The sequence below is a fragment of the Crotalus tigris genome, unplaced genomic scaffold, assembly GCF_016545835.1.
Source record: "Crotalus tigris isolate CLP2741 ecotype Arizona unplaced genomic scaffold, ASM1654583v1 scf7180000020463.618913, whole genome shotgun sequence".
NCBI lineage: Eukaryota > Metazoa > Chordata > Lepidosauria > Squamata > Viperidae > Crotalus > Crotalus tigris.
In genome coordinates this window covers 300,177-316,854 of record NW_024098031.1, presented here as the reverse complement: position 1 = coordinate 316,854, position 16,678 = coordinate 300,177, and the positions used below count along the sequence as shown (strand labels likewise).

The 16,678-nt window shown below is 35.6% G+C and overlaps 1 protein-coding gene across 13 annotated transcripts in view; it reads right to left on the bottom strand.

The window, feature by feature from the left end:
- Positions 1 to 16,678, bottom strand: part of RYR2 (ryanodine receptor 2) — a 302,536-nt gene that overhangs the window by 66,459 nt on the left and 219,399 nt on the right. For 8 of the 13 annotated variants that reach the window (XM_039366919.1, XM_039366921.1, XM_039366922.1 and 5 more), the window contains 11 exons: positions 13,422 to 13,660; positions 12,940 to 13,021; positions 11,408 to 11,532; positions 10,509 to 10,823; positions 9,957 to 10,197; positions 9,151 to 9,238; positions 8,275 to 8,367; positions 6,956 to 7,126; positions 1,502 to 1,561; positions 1,056 to 1,190; positions 128 to 163 (listed from right to left, as the gene is read on the bottom strand). In XM_039366919.1, the coding sequence (XP_039222853.1) occupies positions 128 to 163; positions 1,056 to 1,190; positions 1,502 to 1,561; positions 6,956 to 7,126; positions 8,275 to 8,367; positions 9,151 to 9,238; positions 9,957 to 10,197; positions 10,509 to 10,823; positions 11,408 to 11,532; positions 12,940 to 13,021; positions 13,422 to 13,660 (1,585 nt within the window). The remainder of the gene's footprint in view (positions 1 to 127; positions 164 to 1,055; positions 1,191 to 1,501; positions 1,562 to 6,955; positions 7,127 to 8,274; positions 8,368 to 9,150; positions 9,239 to 9,956; positions 10,198 to 10,508; positions 10,824 to 11,407; positions 11,533 to 12,939; positions 13,022 to 13,421; positions 13,661 to 16,678) is intronic. The other 5 variants (XM_039366925.1, XM_039366926.1, XM_039366928.1 and 2 more) reach the window with 1 other exon arrangement.

Sequence of the window (16,678 nt, the reverse complement as noted above, 5' to 3'; positions counted from 1 at the left end):
CTTAAAATATAATCACAAATCAGATATTTAGAGATTTAACACATCAAAATGCATAAACAAAATGATTAAAGGCAAAACCAATACATTCCTAACATAATTAATATATAAGCATATACTCTATACTTCCCATTCTGAAACATTTCCATCCACGATTAGAGAAGTTCTGGAAATAATAAAAGAAAATAATACATGAAGTAGAAAAAAATCAAAATGATGCATTTAATTTTACTTATGTGGGTAAAAGAAAGGATATTAAACTATATATAAAAATATGTCACTTGAAAAAGTGTAAATATTTTGAAATTATAATACAGTCACATTAAGAAGAGAACGGTGACTGTGTGTAGATGAGGATTAATGTTTTTCACCCAGAACAGAATAACAATGATTTTCCCAATCCAAAGATATTTTAATGGGAGATTCCCACACATTCAAGTTGCAGAGATTTTGTTGTTGTTGTTGTTGCCTTGACTTGGTTAAGGAAGAAAGCCCTGTTTACTTAAATATACCTCATTTGAGGATTCTAAATTGAATTCTAACTATTACCAAGATCCAAAAGAGTAAAGGAACTTCAAGAAGGCATTCCCCCTTTTTTGAAAGCAAATTTATCATTATGCCTTTTAAAAAACTGCTACTTTAAATGTCTTTGTATGCCACTTCAGTTGGTATAAGAAAGCCAAGATGCCTTGTATCCATGCTTCAGACTAATGACTTCACGTTCTTTTGTTTCCTGATTAATACTTTGGATATTCACCCAGGCATAAACAATGGATGGACTATACTGCTTCTCCCTCCTGTGCACCTCCAGATCCTGTTATGGTGCCTCATCATGGGGAGAGGTGTGTTTCCTGGTAGGGATGAGTGAAGAATCTTAATGAAAGGTTGTTAAGCAAGGACTACTAGCATATTCATGGAATACAATAAATTTTTGGAAGAACATAATATAAAATAAATACTTTCAATGCAAAATAAGTATATCAGCAGGACATTTTTCCACAGTACACTACTGAATATGTAAAACAAATTAATATTAAAATGTCAATAATACATCTAACCTGTTCCAGATGGAAAAGTACATTAGCTATATCCAGAACCCGCTCTACAGTCTTTTCTGGATCTGAAGTGATATCAGTTCTGTTCGGTAGATCTTTGTAAAGGGCCACCTGCCATCTAATTGCAGGATCTTCAAGCTGCAAGAAAATATATTGAGGTACTAAAAATATGTCTCAAATTATGAATGACCAAACAATTATAGTATCTGAAATTACTGTGATAATCTAATAAATCACTGCACTTATTTAGCACATGTTTAACTTTATGAGACCATCAGAATCTTTGTTTACATTTCATAGACATTTGTACTATTTTTGGCTCTACACCTGGTGTGTGCATATGGATACATGAACAGATATATACATATATGTATTAACCTGCACTCATATATAATTTGCTGTTCGAAAGATTAGGTCAGAGGCAAAACTTGTTAATACTTGAAAATTACCTTGCCCTGTAAATGAAGGTTGTTGCGAATAATATCTCGAACTTCATCCTCGGTGTCCTTCTGTCAAAAAAATATACCAAATATTTTACTGAAAAATATTATATAAGGAGGGAATATCCCTTGCAGAAAAATAATTTTTTTAAAAAATATATATTTTTATTGACTTTTATAAAGATAAGCGGATAGGGTCAAAAAGCATAAGACAACGGGAAACATGCAAAAGGGTTAGACCAGGGGAAAGGGATAACACAAAAGTGGAATTTTTTTTATTAATAATTTTTTATTTTTCCAAACTCTCCCCCATACATATACCGTAATACTTATCAGATGTTAACATACATTCCCTCCACACTCACATACAAAATACTTTTAACAAAATGAAATAAATACATACACATGACTTTTGGTGTTGCTCGCCCATTTCCCCTTTCACCGTATCCACACTCCTTCTTCTCTACCTTCTTTCTCCCTTTCTTCTCTTCCCTACTTCCCTCTTCTTCCTCTCCTCTCCTTCACCACTCTCCTCCCCTTTCCTCTTCCTCCAACCTTCCTAGATCCTTCTCCCGGCCTTTACTCTTCTCTCTCTCCTCTCCATTCTTCCCTCTCATCCCTCTTCAGATACAATTCAGGGGTAATGTCCGAGCAACTCCTCTCTCCAAATTTCCCTATCTGTATTATATACAATAAGATTAATACTTCTATTTATCTAACCTTCTCGGTATATACTTCTATAAACATTTATACAACCTCCAGTTATTCAATACTGTGTCGCCTGGGTCTCCCTCCTTATCTGCTCCTTCTTCTTCCATCTAAATTGATGTTAACTATCTTTTAACCTTTTAACTTTTCAGCCAATCATAAAAAGTTCCCCAGATTTCATAGTAGTCTGACTCTGTCTTATCTTTAATTGTCATTGTTAGTCTATTCATTTCTGCACATTCCAGTATTTTCCCAATCACCTCTCCCTCTGGGAGGGCTTTCACATATGGCCACATATGGATCTTAAACCAAAATTTTTTAACATTAGGACATATCCACCAGAGATGGTAATAAGTGCCTGGTTGTTGTTTACATTTCCAACACATACTGTATTTGATACATTTTTAAACATTTTCTCTAATCTAACTGGTGTCATGTGCCATCTATAAAACATTTTATACAGTATAAGTTTTCCTTATATGCAGCTGCTTTAGTTAAATTTAATATTTCGGTTTTTGCCAATCTTCTAAATCTATAGAATAACAAAAATTCTTTGCCCACACTATCATTGTTTCTTTCACTTGTTCTTCTTCCATCTTCCAGTTTAGCAGGAATTTATAGAGTTTCTTTTTTTTTATTAAAAGTTTTACAAATTTAATACAATACAACCCAAACCCCTCCCACCCCTTCCCCCCTCCCCCACTTCCCAGAGCTGATTACAGAGTAACAAATAAACAATCATAATCTAACTAACATTACCCGACTATACTATCAAACAATCTATAACATACTTTTTGTCATTGGGATACATGCGGGACAACTTTTGGGGATCCAAATGCCATCTATAAAAAATTTTACAAAAATTTTCTCTTAAATTTTGCGCTTGGGTAAATTTTACATTTCTAACCCAAATTGTCTCCCATGTATCCAATAAAATCGGCTCTTGAATATTTTGAGCCCATTTAACCATACAATCTTTAACTAACTCCATTTCAGAATCCAATTCTATTAAAACATTATAAATTCTCTTTATATGGGCTCAAGTTTGATCTTTAATCTGTTTTACCAAATTCACATCCTCTAAAGTAATACCAACCTTTTGATCTAAACTCCACCTAACTAACAATTGATTATACTGAAACCAAGAGTGTACAATATTTTCTTGCTTCAGCTCAGTTAAAGACTTTAGTTGTCAATCCTTCCCTACCAAGCTAATTAATTCCTTCTAAGAAATCCTATCCAAATTCACACCCCTAGATATTCCCTCTATCTCGTGTCCAGGAATCCCCCAAATTGGAATCTTATAATTTAACCTATAATAATACTTCTTCCAGACATGCAACAAAGCACCTCAAAATATTGGATTTAAAAACCTGATCTACTTTTTTGTCATAAATTAAATATGTATGCCATCCATATAATAAATCCCATCCCTCAAGAGAAAGGATATTTTTATTTGTTAAGTTGAGCCAATCACTAATCAGCGTTAAAGCCACCGCATCATAATACAATTTTAAATTAGGCGCCTTAAGTCCTCCTCTTTCCTGTGCATCTTGTATAATCTTAAACTTAACTCTTGGTTTTTTCTCTGCCCAAATAAACTTATTAATCCCCTTCTGCCATTCCTCCAAATTAACATCTTTTTTCAAAATAGGTATCATTTGAAACAAGAAAAGAAACTTAGGAAGAATATTCATTTTAACTGCTGAGATTCTCCCCAACAAAGATAACTGTAATTTTTTCCAATCATTTAAATCCTTTTGCACTTTAACCCATAATGTCTCATAATTATTTTTATACAATTTAACATTAGAAGCTATAATATATACTCCTAAATACTGAATTTATAAAGTTTCTTAATCAGATTTTCATCTGTTTTCAAAAGTATTTTATCTAGTGATGTCTGTTCTTTGTAAAATCCCATTACTTTTACATCTTTTTCATTTCTTGTTTGAATTTGCAAGTATGACCACCATGTTAAATCAATGCCAGTTTGTTGAAGTTCTTGCCTATCTTTAAGTTTTCCTTCTTTATCTAAAATGTCTTTATAGGCCACAAGTTTGTCATAGTTAATTAAATTCAGATACGCAAATGCTTCCATTGTGTAAAGCCACTCAGTATTTTCATATAAATTTTCTTTTTAACTATCTCCCACTCTGAAAGTAATACATTCCTTATGGCATGAGTTTGGAAGTATTTATGTACTTTGTTTTTCTTGTACCAAAGGAAAGCATGCCAACCCAGTTGCAAATCATGTCCCTCTAAGTAGAGAAGTCATTTATTTCTCAGTGTGATCTATTCTTTAAGCCACAACAAAATAGTGGCTTGGTAATAAAGTCTCTAGTCTGGGAGCCCAAAGCCCCCTCTGTCTTTTGATTCTTGTAGCAGTTTAATTTTAATTCTTGCTTTTTTTCCTTGCCATATAAATCTCATTATTGTTGTGTTTAAGTCATAAAAAAATTTCTGGCTTAGTTTAACAGGAACCGTCTGAAATAAAAATAGCAATTTGGGTAGGATATTCATCTTAATAGTCGCTATCCTTCCTAGTAATGATAATTGAAAGTTTTTCCATTTCTCCAAATCCATTTTTATTTGATTCAATAATCTTCCATAGTTATCTTCTTTTATTGTTATACATTTTGATGTTAAATAAATACCTAAGTATTTAACTTTTTTAACTATCTGGAGATTTGTTTTTTCCACAAATTGAGCTTTCTGTTTTTCTGTTAAATTTCTTGTAAGTACTTTAGACTTTTCCCTATTTATTTTCAACCCAGCCACTTCTCCAAATTCCTGTATTTTCTGCAATAATTTAGTGGCTGTTTCCAAAGCTCCTCCAAAATAAAAACCAAATCATCTGCAAAAGCTTAAAATTTATATTTCTGATCTTTTATCTCCAGTCCTTTGATCTCCCCTTCTTGTCTAATATTCCTGGCCAACACTTCCAGTGTAAGAATAAATAACAAGGGAGACAGTGGACATCCCTGTCTTGTACCCTTCCTAATCTCAAAATTATCTGTATAGTCTCCATTTATAAGTATCTTTGCTGATTGTTTCTTGTAAATTGCTTGAATTGCATTTATAAAATTTTCACCGAAGTCCATCACTCGCAATTGATGAAACATAAATTGCCAATTAAGATTATCAAAAGCTTTTTGTGCATCCAAAAATATCAATGCCATTTGTTTCCCCAGATGTTTTTCATAGTATTCTAACACACTTAAAAATAATTCTTAAGTTATTCTTTATCTGTCTTTTAGGCAAAAAGCCATTTTGATCTGAATGAATAAATTCAGCGGTTCAAATCTCACCGGCTCAAGGTTGACTCAGCCTTCCATCCTCCGGGGTAGGTAAAATGAGGACCCAGATTGTTGGGGGCAATGTAAATATATATATACATTGCTTACTGGTGTACACCGTTTAGAGAGTGCTTGCACTTAAAGCGGTATATAAGTCTCATAAATAAATAAATAATAAATAAATTCATTCAAAAATTTCTTCATTCTTTCCACTATTGCTGTAAATATTTTGTAGTCCACATTTAATAGTGATATTGGCCTATAGCAGTGGTTCTCAACCTGTGGGTCGGGACCCCATTTGGGGTCGAACGACCATTTCACGGGGGTCGCCAAACAAGGCTATCCGCCATTTTTCCCCCTTTTCTTTGGCCATGCCCCTGGCACCCGGTGATGTATAAGTGGTTTGGGGTCACCACAACATGGGGAACTGTATTATGGGGTCGCGGCATTAGAAAAGTTGAGAACTACTGGCCTATAGTTTTTAATTTGTGTGAGATCAGTATCATCTTTGGGAATCAGAGAAATTTTAGCTTCTGTCCAAGATTTTGGTATTCAGAAAAATAATTCTAGACACTTTGGAAAGCTACAGTTTTTCATTATTATGGCATGCCATGATAAATATGTAAAATGGGATTAAACTTACTATAAATTTTGGTTCTTATGAGTTCCGTAGTAGAGCAATCTTTACTTGGATGAAATATTCTTGTGTAACAAGCATAACAAGAGTAATCTAGAGGAAGAGATTTCTCCATTCCTTAACCAGTTCCATTTAGTTAGCATACAGCAGCTATCTGGTATTATTGCTATCTAAGCCACTTCAACACAATTCATATTTACTTTGGAAAATGTTTTTTTTAATATTTTGAATCTTGTTTATAGGAAAGGGATAACATTGCTCCTCTCTGATATCATTCTTATTGAATATACCGGTTGTCACCCAAGTGTGTCCCAGAAGAAAAGACCAGTCTCCGAAGAAGCTAGTTGTCATATGTTTAAAAAAAGAGTAAAATAATGGACAAGAAATCCCTGTAATTAACATTATTTTTAATGGCAGGAAACCAATTAACTTCTAAGAAGAAATAAGCCAGGCAAATATCATATGGCTTTTGGATACATACTGTGCCATGAGAATCCACTCTTGGAATTCTTTATCTTTTGAATTTTTTATAATGTTGTTTTATAATTTAAATTTTTTTATTCCTAAATTACTCTGATCTTAATGTTTAATTTTATTGATTATATTGTACACTGCACAGACCCTCTCTCCAAGTGAGACAGGTAGTTAGGTATAAATAAATAACTAAGTAATAAATAAACAGTAACAAAACTCTTGTAGCATTTTCAACCCCGTCAGTCCAATAGGAGTACTGTCTCCATAAAGAGGAGGATCTTACACAGTTGTTGAGTACATTAAGTGAAGTTCTACATACAGAAATGATTTATAGAGGAAACCTACCATGCTCAATCGATTTTTTGCCAGAGCAATTAATTCTTGGTCACCAGGTGCACAAATATTTAGCCCAATAGGAAGCAATCTTTTTAATGCAGCCACAATCAGAGAAGTCTGAGTTGAGTAACGATCCCCCTTCCGTTTCATTTTTTTTCTTTCTTGATCAGAAACAGCTGTCTGCAATGTAGAAGTAATAATTCATTCTCAAATTATAAAATAAGGGAAGTAATAATTATCTCTTGGGGAAGTTGAAATGAAAAAGAAAGAATCACCAGGGAAATTACTTTGCCATGAAATGTTTTATATCAGTAATGATAACAGTAATCTAGAAGTGCAATATAATTTTTCATTTGTATTGTCTTTATGCTCACTCTTGTGACAAACTTTATTATGATCTTTTATTTGCACTTGTACAGAGCAGATGGAACTTCCTATGATACTGCCACTATGTCTTATTGTTTTCAGCTACATTACTATCATGCCATTATTTTGCTCTCATAATACTGGTTTCCTTAATGATATATTGTTAATACAGCACAATTGTTCACAGTTGAATGTCATTCCAGTTGCATCTATTTTTCTTTGTTTCTTTTTAAATATGACAATGACAGCAGGAATTCTTGAATCTGCCTATTAACTGCATATCCTTCTTATGGCCTTCAGTAAATGACATGTCTAATCAGGTGTACATTTTTAGTGTCACTTTAAAATAATGATATAACCTCAAAAACCAACCCAATTCAGGGAAGGGATAAAAAGACTGGATACAGAAGAGAGAGAAGCTGCAGTGTCACTTAGCAACTTGGTTTTTCAAAATGTTTCTTGGAAAAATGGATATGCTGGACATGACCTAAGCTTTTGTACTTCAAAAAGTTAGAAAGAGAAAACAATTTATATTTAGTAAAAGAGAGAAAACATCTACCGAACGATAGAAATAAAATTAATGTGTTGGGGAGAGAAGTGTGTCAGAACAATGAGGATAATTATTTTCTATATAAGACACAAGTTATGTGGTAATTACATTTGATAGTCATTTGCACCCAGATTTTCCACACTGATGAAATGGGACTAGTGATCCTCCTGTAGATGGATGTGAAATTTGGAGTTGGTTCATAGTGGTTAAAGAAATTTCAAACTAGGAATATGCATCCTTTCCACAACCTTTATCTCTACAGATAACATGTTTAGGAAAGATTTAGAATATTCTAAAAATGTTTGGACCATTTCAATATCCCAATATATGTGGAAGACTTTAATTATTTTAAAAAACTAGAGATTTTAGCAAATATTTTGATAAATGCAGCAGTATTTGTAAATTCTTATACCTTGGACATCTTCGATTTAGTGTCGGTAATAAGAAAAGACATATTGTTGATTTCATTTTGCACCACAAAGTTCTGTTCTTCCCTTTTAAAATTCTGTAATGTTACAAAGAACATAAAAACACAAAGTATTACAAAATTCACTATCTGACTCTTCCATTGCCTCCTTCACATTGAATCTTAAAATTTATATAGTGTTATACAATTGCATTATCAAATCATAATCTATATAAGTTTTCAACGAAACTGAACTTATTACATGCAAACATCCTTTTTTTGAGAAAATATACTTTCCCTATTGCTCCCTTCCAAATTGTTTGTAAAAGAAAATAACTTTCTCCAATATTTTCCAGACAAATACTTTGAAACAAATAAAACAAAAACCTTAAGGTATCATAATGACAAGAAATGTTAAGTACTTGAAGAAGGTTTGATTCTAATGAGCCCTTTAAAAAAAATCAGAATAAAAAAAGATAACCCAGACAAAGCTTTAGACCTATATGAATGTCATCTATAGCTACCATTTATTCATAAGATGTAAGAGTAAAGCTTTGCATAACAAATTGCAAAAGAATAAAACCATTCAAGAGTGTGGCTTTCTTTCCTGTTTCTATTTTTTTTATAGACATATCCACATTCACAATTGAAGCAGCAGCATTGGGAGAATCAAAAAAGCAAGATGACACTTGCAGCAGTGTGATCTAAACCCTATCCCTTTTGTGAGTATATCAATGTCATGTATATGTACAAAAGGTCAGGACTTTGACTGGATTATACATCTCATCTGGAAGCTGTTGCACCAAGAGACCTCTGCATGTATCTGATGCTCAATACTCTTGACATCAACACTCTTAGTTATGACATTTAAAAAATACATACATGGGATTTCGACCAGTAAATGAAAACTTCTGCAACCATGCGAAACAAATCTTCAGCTTCAGAGTTGGGCTCTTTGAGCCACTTTGCTCTGAAATTAAAAAAAAAGGAGGGGGGATCACTCCTATTTGTAGCAGAAATGACAAAGAAACTTCGGAATCTTCAGCATAATAAAATATAATAATAATAATAATAATAATAATAATAATAATAATAATAATAATAATAATAATAATAGTAAAGTTGGAAGGGATCTTGGAGGTCATCTAGTCCAACCCCCTGCTCGGGCAGGAAACCCTACACCATTTCGGACAAATGGCTGTCCAGTCCAGTTTTCTGGATTTATAGAACACAGTCCTCAGCAAGAGGATTAGATTCTTAGCATCTCCAGGTAAAGAGGAAAAGAAGGGAGAAAAAAGGTAAAAAGAGAAATCAGTAAAAGAAGAGACAATAAGAATTACCTATAGTAGCCTTAGATAAAGCAATAATTCATTCGAGATATTGCATTGATAAACTGCATTCCTATACCATTAATTTTTTTAAAAAAAACCTTGGTCTTAAATTAATTCATAATAATGTTAAACATCTAATACATTCTAGCCAATAGAGCAGTTACAATTTGTGGATCTAAGAACTCACTCCCATCATGTGATTTAAAAAAAACCTTGGTCTTAAATTAATTCATAATAATGTTAAACATCTAATAAATTCTAGTCAATAGAGCAGTTACAATTTGTGGATCTAAGAACTCGCTCCCATCATGTGATTTAAAATAAGGCATTTAAAAACTACAGTAGTTCTCTGTGTACCTGTTGTAGTCCACAAATCTGATTAACAATGGATAGAAGGCATAAAGGTCCCGGGCAAGTGTATTGAATTCATCTAGGATGAGCAGTTCTGCCTCAGACATATCACCCCTGCCTTCTGCTCGTAAGTGTTCTTCATCAGCGATCACCATAGCTGCTTTTTTCTTCAGTTTCTCCATCAATGGAAGAAAATGTGTTTTCAGAAGCTCCGGCTTCACTTTACTTATGATAGGCTGCGAAAACACTGTGTAAATAATCCATTAATTTTACTGCATATTAGTAGGTGGGAAAACTACATTAAAGATGTTACTATTTTCAACAGATTTATATTACAGTTACTCTACTAGAATTTTGGTCCTCAAAGAAATGCAAACTATATTCCTATTATTAAATCCACATGCATCTTCTGATAAGCTGGAGCCTCTGCCTTTCATATTTCATTTAGCTTTTTAAAAAGTGCAATGCTTTTATTGAAATTAGCTGGTTTTGCTTTTATCGGTTTCTTTATACTTTTTTTAAAAATGCAGGTAAAAATGAACCAAAACTTTCTCCTACCTGCCAATCTCTTCATCCAGGCTCCTTCATCTATGCCCAAATTGTTATGTATGATTTTTAGAATGTTTCCCAGAAGAGTATTCATATCATCTGAAGTCAATGCTGTGCAGCACATTTCACTCTTGTTATGACTGTTTTCTGGTCCATGTTCCCACCAATGTGACATATAACTACAAAGCATGGGCAATATAACTTCCATTACATGAGGCATTTGTGTATAGCGAATGCCTGATTCAGCTAATTCCACAATTTCTTCCATTAATTTTTCCAGAGATGGAATATTTGGACAAAGTTCCTTTACGCTGTTTGGCAAACCTAGAAGAACAATATTGCATATTAATATAATACCACGTCAAACAATATATATATGTGTGTGTATTTCCAAACATTACTCATCATCCATGTCTATTTTCTGAATGTATGTGACTCAGTATTCACATGATTTTGCTTTGCATAATATTTTTTTTTTTGCATAATCTCTTCCTCCTTCATCTTCCTCAGACTCTTCAAATCTGCTCTAAGTACAAAGATTTTTCTAAAATCTCTTGGAAAAGATTTTGAGTTCAGAGACAAAAGGGAATAATGCTCCTTCAATTTCATTGACAGAATAAGAGTCCTAAACTATTACATCTAACTGGATTTCATTTAAAAAAAAATAGCCCCAAAATGAAAGTAGATAAATTAAAACAGCAATCCACTCATCTTCTAACATATGGTTTAGAGAATGAGAATAAAATGTGATTCCAGTAAAAAAAAAAAAAAAAAAAAATGCAGCTGCTCCAACAGAAAGTGAAATGCTTCACAACACTAGTCATTATCAAAGAAGAAAAAAATAAAATGAAAAGCAAATATGCAGTATAATTAATTCTGGATCATTCAGTAAATTCATACTGAGTTACCTGTTCTTGTTGTCTTGGTATTGTACATAGAATAAATATTGTGACTATTCAAATGAGTTTCTAAAAATGCCACAGGAAAAGCACCAGCAAAAGCAGCTAAACATTCACCTAAAGCTGATCGTTGACTGTAAAGTGAAAAAAAGGATCTTTTTAAGGTCAATACAAATGTCATTAGTTTAGTATCATATTAATAAGACTTCTAAGATGTTCAATTTGCCTGATAATTATTGTCAAAAATAGTATCTGAGTAGACGTTGATACAGAATTAACTCAGATTGCTACCACATAAATATTATTTGTGTTTCAGTCATAGGCCTGATTTTCGCTCTGAAATTATCTTCTTGATCTGAGGGGCTGATCTTGCTGATTTCAGTCATTTTCAATATGACAGATCTTGATATCTTTCTGAAGAGTTTTTTTAGGAAGGGTATTCCTGCAGTGGTTCTCCTCATATTTGAAATATCATCTCCAGAAGATGGTATTGAGATATTTGAATAATAGAATAACAGAATTGGAAGGGTCTTCTAGTTCTGAAGGCAAACCATTCCACTGAAGGGAAACCGTTCCACTGATTAATTGTTCTCACTGTCAGGAAATATCTCCTTATTTCTTGATTGGTTCTCTACTTGATTGGTTTCCATCCATTCTACCTTCAGTTGCTTTGGAGAATAGGTTGACCCCTTTATGGCAGCCCCTTAGATATTGGTCATGTTGCCCCTTTTCCTTCTTTTCATTAAACTATACATACCCAATTCCTGCAACTATTTTTCATATGTTTTAGCCTCCAGTGCTTTAATCATCTTTGTTGCTCTTCTCTGCACTTTTTCCAGTTTCAACATCTTTTTCATATCAGGATGACCAAAACTGGATGCAATATTCCAAATGCAGTTTGTTTTCAGCAATGTCTACATTACAGAGTTCTACCAGGTTCTAATTTTATATCCTGTTGAATATTCAAACTAATTTGTAATTTTTACTTTCAATAATATGCATAATTCTAGTTCACTTTTATTAGATTTAGGTGGGTTTTTAGGATCTGATTGAAATAATGGACTGGATGAAGGTCAATAAAATGAAGCCATTTCTGGGGGGTGGGAATCAGGTTTTTAATGGATTTGCATATTCCAATCACACTTTTTCATTACAGCAGAGTCATCTTTACTATTAGAGATACCACAGATGGATTCTTTGATGAAGAGCCTATCCTTACTTGGATAGAGATACAGGTAGTCCTTGTACAGTGACTATTCAAAGTTATGATGATGCTAAATGAGACTTAAAGCCAGTCCTCAAAGTCGCAGCAGTTGATACACTCCTGTGCTTGGCAACTTGCATGTAATTATGACTGCAGCATCCCATGGTCACTTGGTAGCCATTTGTGATCTTCACTGCCAGCTTCCCATCAACAAAGTCAATGGGGAAGGTGGAAGGAAGTTATAAATCATGTTACATAACACTATACCGAACAAACAAGTGCACAATTCACTTAACTAATCATAATACATTTTTAATATTGCATATTTCTTTCTTACCGTTCCACATAGATGCTCTTGCTGGTTCCCAAAGCATATAAGCTGGCTAGTATTCTATAACAAGAGATTTGAACATCTTCCACTAAGAAAAACAGGAAGAAAAACTAAGAAATAATTTTGTGCATTGCTTTTCATTGTTACCCAGAACTAAGAGACTACTATAAACATACCAGAAAACAATTTAGAACAATTGAAATTTGCATCTGGACATGCAAAAGTGCTAATATTATTACAAACAGCTAAAGAACAGCTGAATCTGTCTTATCAAGAGGATTTAGTTATTTTCATTTTGAAGATGGATAAATACAATCAATATAATTAAACAAATGAAGCTGGAGTTGTTATTTGAAAATTGTTTTTATAAACTCCAGTAAAATCAAAGTATTGGTGTATTATTGTCTGGAATATTAGAAGCCAAGCTACAATGATCTTAAACATAATTTAGAGTTGTAATGGTATAAATTATTCATTTTAATACTTACATATCAAATCTTCACCAAACTGATGCTGTCCAATGTGCTCAAATAGTGAAGACAATACTGGCAAGAGAGCCACTGTTGTGTAATTAATAATTTGTGTTACTCCTTTTGGCTGACTCCTGGTATGTGTGAATTGCCCCTGCTTAAGATTTTCCATTGTTTTTTCCAGGTCCTCTGCAGCATTATCCAAAAATGTCCTCAAAGCCATCTTAACAGATTCCAAACCTGTTTTCATCACTGTCCTGTATATCGTATGCACATAAAATAACATTATATTCTATTATGAACAAAATCCATAGAGTTCCTCTGGACCAAGGAACACACTTTTTGGGAATCACTACAAGTGGTTAGAGAAGTGTCATAAAAAGACATTATAAATCTATATAAATAGTACATTAGTTCTGCATCTAGTAAGCAAAATTATTAGTTGACATACCGTATTTTCCGGCATATAAGACGACTTTCTAAGACACAAAAACCTTCTTAAAAATTGGGGGTCGTCTTATACGCCGAGTCGTCTTATACGCCGGAAAATACGGGTATTCTATTTTATTCCTTTACACATGTGGTTTGGTATATTACTCATCAAGTTTTCTCTCCCCCCCTCACTCAAAAAGAGTCCTTGATTGGTAGAGTGGCAGTGGGAAGAGCAATTAAACTCTAAGCTGTTTGTTTCAGCAATCCGTCCCTGCGGCTCACCTCTACCACGCGTGTGGTTTGCAGCTGCTTTTTGCTAACTTGAAGTCACAGGCTGATAAATGCCTGGGGGTCTCAATCTGTCTCCTCGCTGCTTCGCACTTTCCGAGCTGGAGATCAGGGTGGGAGGGAAGGATTGGAGGGAGAGGGAGGAGGGAAAGGAGGGTGTGTGTGTGTGTGTGTGCGCGCGCTTCTCCTCGCTGCTTTCTGAGCTGGGAAGGATTGGAGGAAGAGGGAAAGGAGGCCACGCCCACGCACACACACACACACAGGCTTTGCATTTTCCGAGCTGGAAATTGAGCTGGGAAGGAAGGATTGGAGGGAGAAAGGAGGCGTGCGTGCGTGCGTGCGTGCTTACTGGAAATCAATAGCCATTTTTACAGTACTGCACAAAAATTACTTTTTCCTTATCTCACTCCTTAATTTTCATTAATGTGCCATGAATAGCCAATGCAGATATGCATGCTTTAGCAGGTGAATCATTTTGTACAGAAATCAGCAAGGTTTAAATAAGTTAAAAATTACAACAAGCAACTACTGAAATATCTGTCAGCGCGTCCTCTTCGGTGCCCAGAAAAGAGCCGACAAACAGGAACGAATGACAAGCGAATGGCCTTTAATCCATACAGCAACAAAGTTAGCACTGGGAGTGAGTTGCTCCCAGTGCTTTACATAGGCTCCCACTTGCTGTTCCCACCCCCACCCCCCGCCCGGCAAACCAGCATCTGGCCTGTGGTGAATAAAAGCAATTAGCAGAGGCGTCACCCCCCCCCCTCCGCTTGACGTGCCATTCTCTCCATGGCGTTCCAGGAAACAGAGTAAGGCAAGTTCCTCTTTCCCTTGCTGTCTCTCATTGTGCTCCCTGTCCCTAAGTGTCTCTGGCAGTCTGGTGTGCACGTGCACACACACACACACACACACACACACACACTTCTCCTCGCTGCTTTGCACTTTCTGAGCTGGAAATCAGGGTGGGGGGAAGGATTGGAGGGAGAGGGAAGAGGGAAAGGAGGCCACGCGCGCACGCGCACACACACACACACTTCTCCTCGCTGCTTTGCACTTTCTGAGCTGGAAATCAGGGTGGGGGGGAAGGATTGGAGGGAGAGGGAAGAGGGAAAGGAGGCCACGCGCACGCACACACATACACACACTTCTCCTCGCTGCTTTGCACTTTCTGAGCTGGAAATCAGGGTGGGGGGGAAGGATTGGAGGGAGAGGGAAGAGGGAAAGGAGGGTGTGTGTGTGTGTGTGTGCGCGCACGCTTCTCCTCGCTGCTTTCTGAGCTGGGAAGGATTGGAAGGAGAGGGAAGAGGGAAAGGAGGCATGTGTGTGTGTGCACGCGCGCGCATGTGGGATGGAAGACCAAGAGGAGGAGATCCAGTCTCCGGAGATCCCGGTGCGCAGCCCGGGGGAGTCGCATGCATGCCACACACACGCACACACACGCTCAGCACTGGCATAAAAGGGCGCCTGCGGAGGAGAGAATACTGTACTCATTTGGGCTTACAGGTGGCCAATGAGAACTCAGAAAACTTCGCTCCCTTTCCTCCCTCCCTCTCCCCTTCTTCAGCGAAAGGGTGTATTAGCATGTCCATTTTTTCCCTAGGGCATATAAGAGGACAGGGAGGGCTGGGCAGGCAGGGAGAGCTGACCCACCCAATCCAACCAGGCTTTGTATACAACAACAAGCCAATCACCGGTAAGGTACATCGCTTGCCAGTGATAAGGTATATCGCTTGCCATGATTGGCTGGTTGTTGTATACTGGGTACGTACCGGTACAGTACAGCACCAGTATCTGTACCAGTTCATACAGTAGAGCACCAGTACATACAGTACTGTATACAAATGTCCAACAGTCAAGATGCCATCATGGCTCCACCAGCAAGAAGAAGGAAATATGAAGCCAGTTTCAAACTTAAAGTTGTAAACTTTGCCATGGAACATAATAACTGCGCTGCTGCAAGACAATATGGAGTAACAGAAAAGATGGTTCGGGACTGGAAAGCAAATGAAAAAGCGTTAAAGAGTATGGCAAGGGGTAAGTGTGCATTAAGAAGAGGCACCCCACATTGGCCAGAACTTGAAAAACATGTAGCAGACATGGTGAATGAGCATCGCCAAAATGGTTATGTAGTGACACGAAATAAAATATGTTTGTCTGCACTTCAGTGGGCCAAATCTAACCCAGATCACAGCAACAGATTTAAGGCCACTGTATCTTGGTGTACTAGATTCTTGAAAAGGCATAATATGGTACTGAGGCAAAAGACAAAAATGGCACACAAATTACCTGCAGATCTTGATAGCAAAGTAATTAGTTTCCATCGATACGTAATACAACAGCGCATTAAACATGGCTATGCGTTAAGTAGTATTGGAAATATGGATGAAACTCCAATGAATTTTGATATGGTTGGAAATAAAACTGTCCATCAAAAAGGTGAAAAAACAATTTTAATTAAAACAACAGGACATGAGAAGTCCAGTTTTACAGTGGTACTAGGATGCACAGCTGATGGTGCCAAACTGAGACCAATGATTATTTTTAAAAGAAAAACA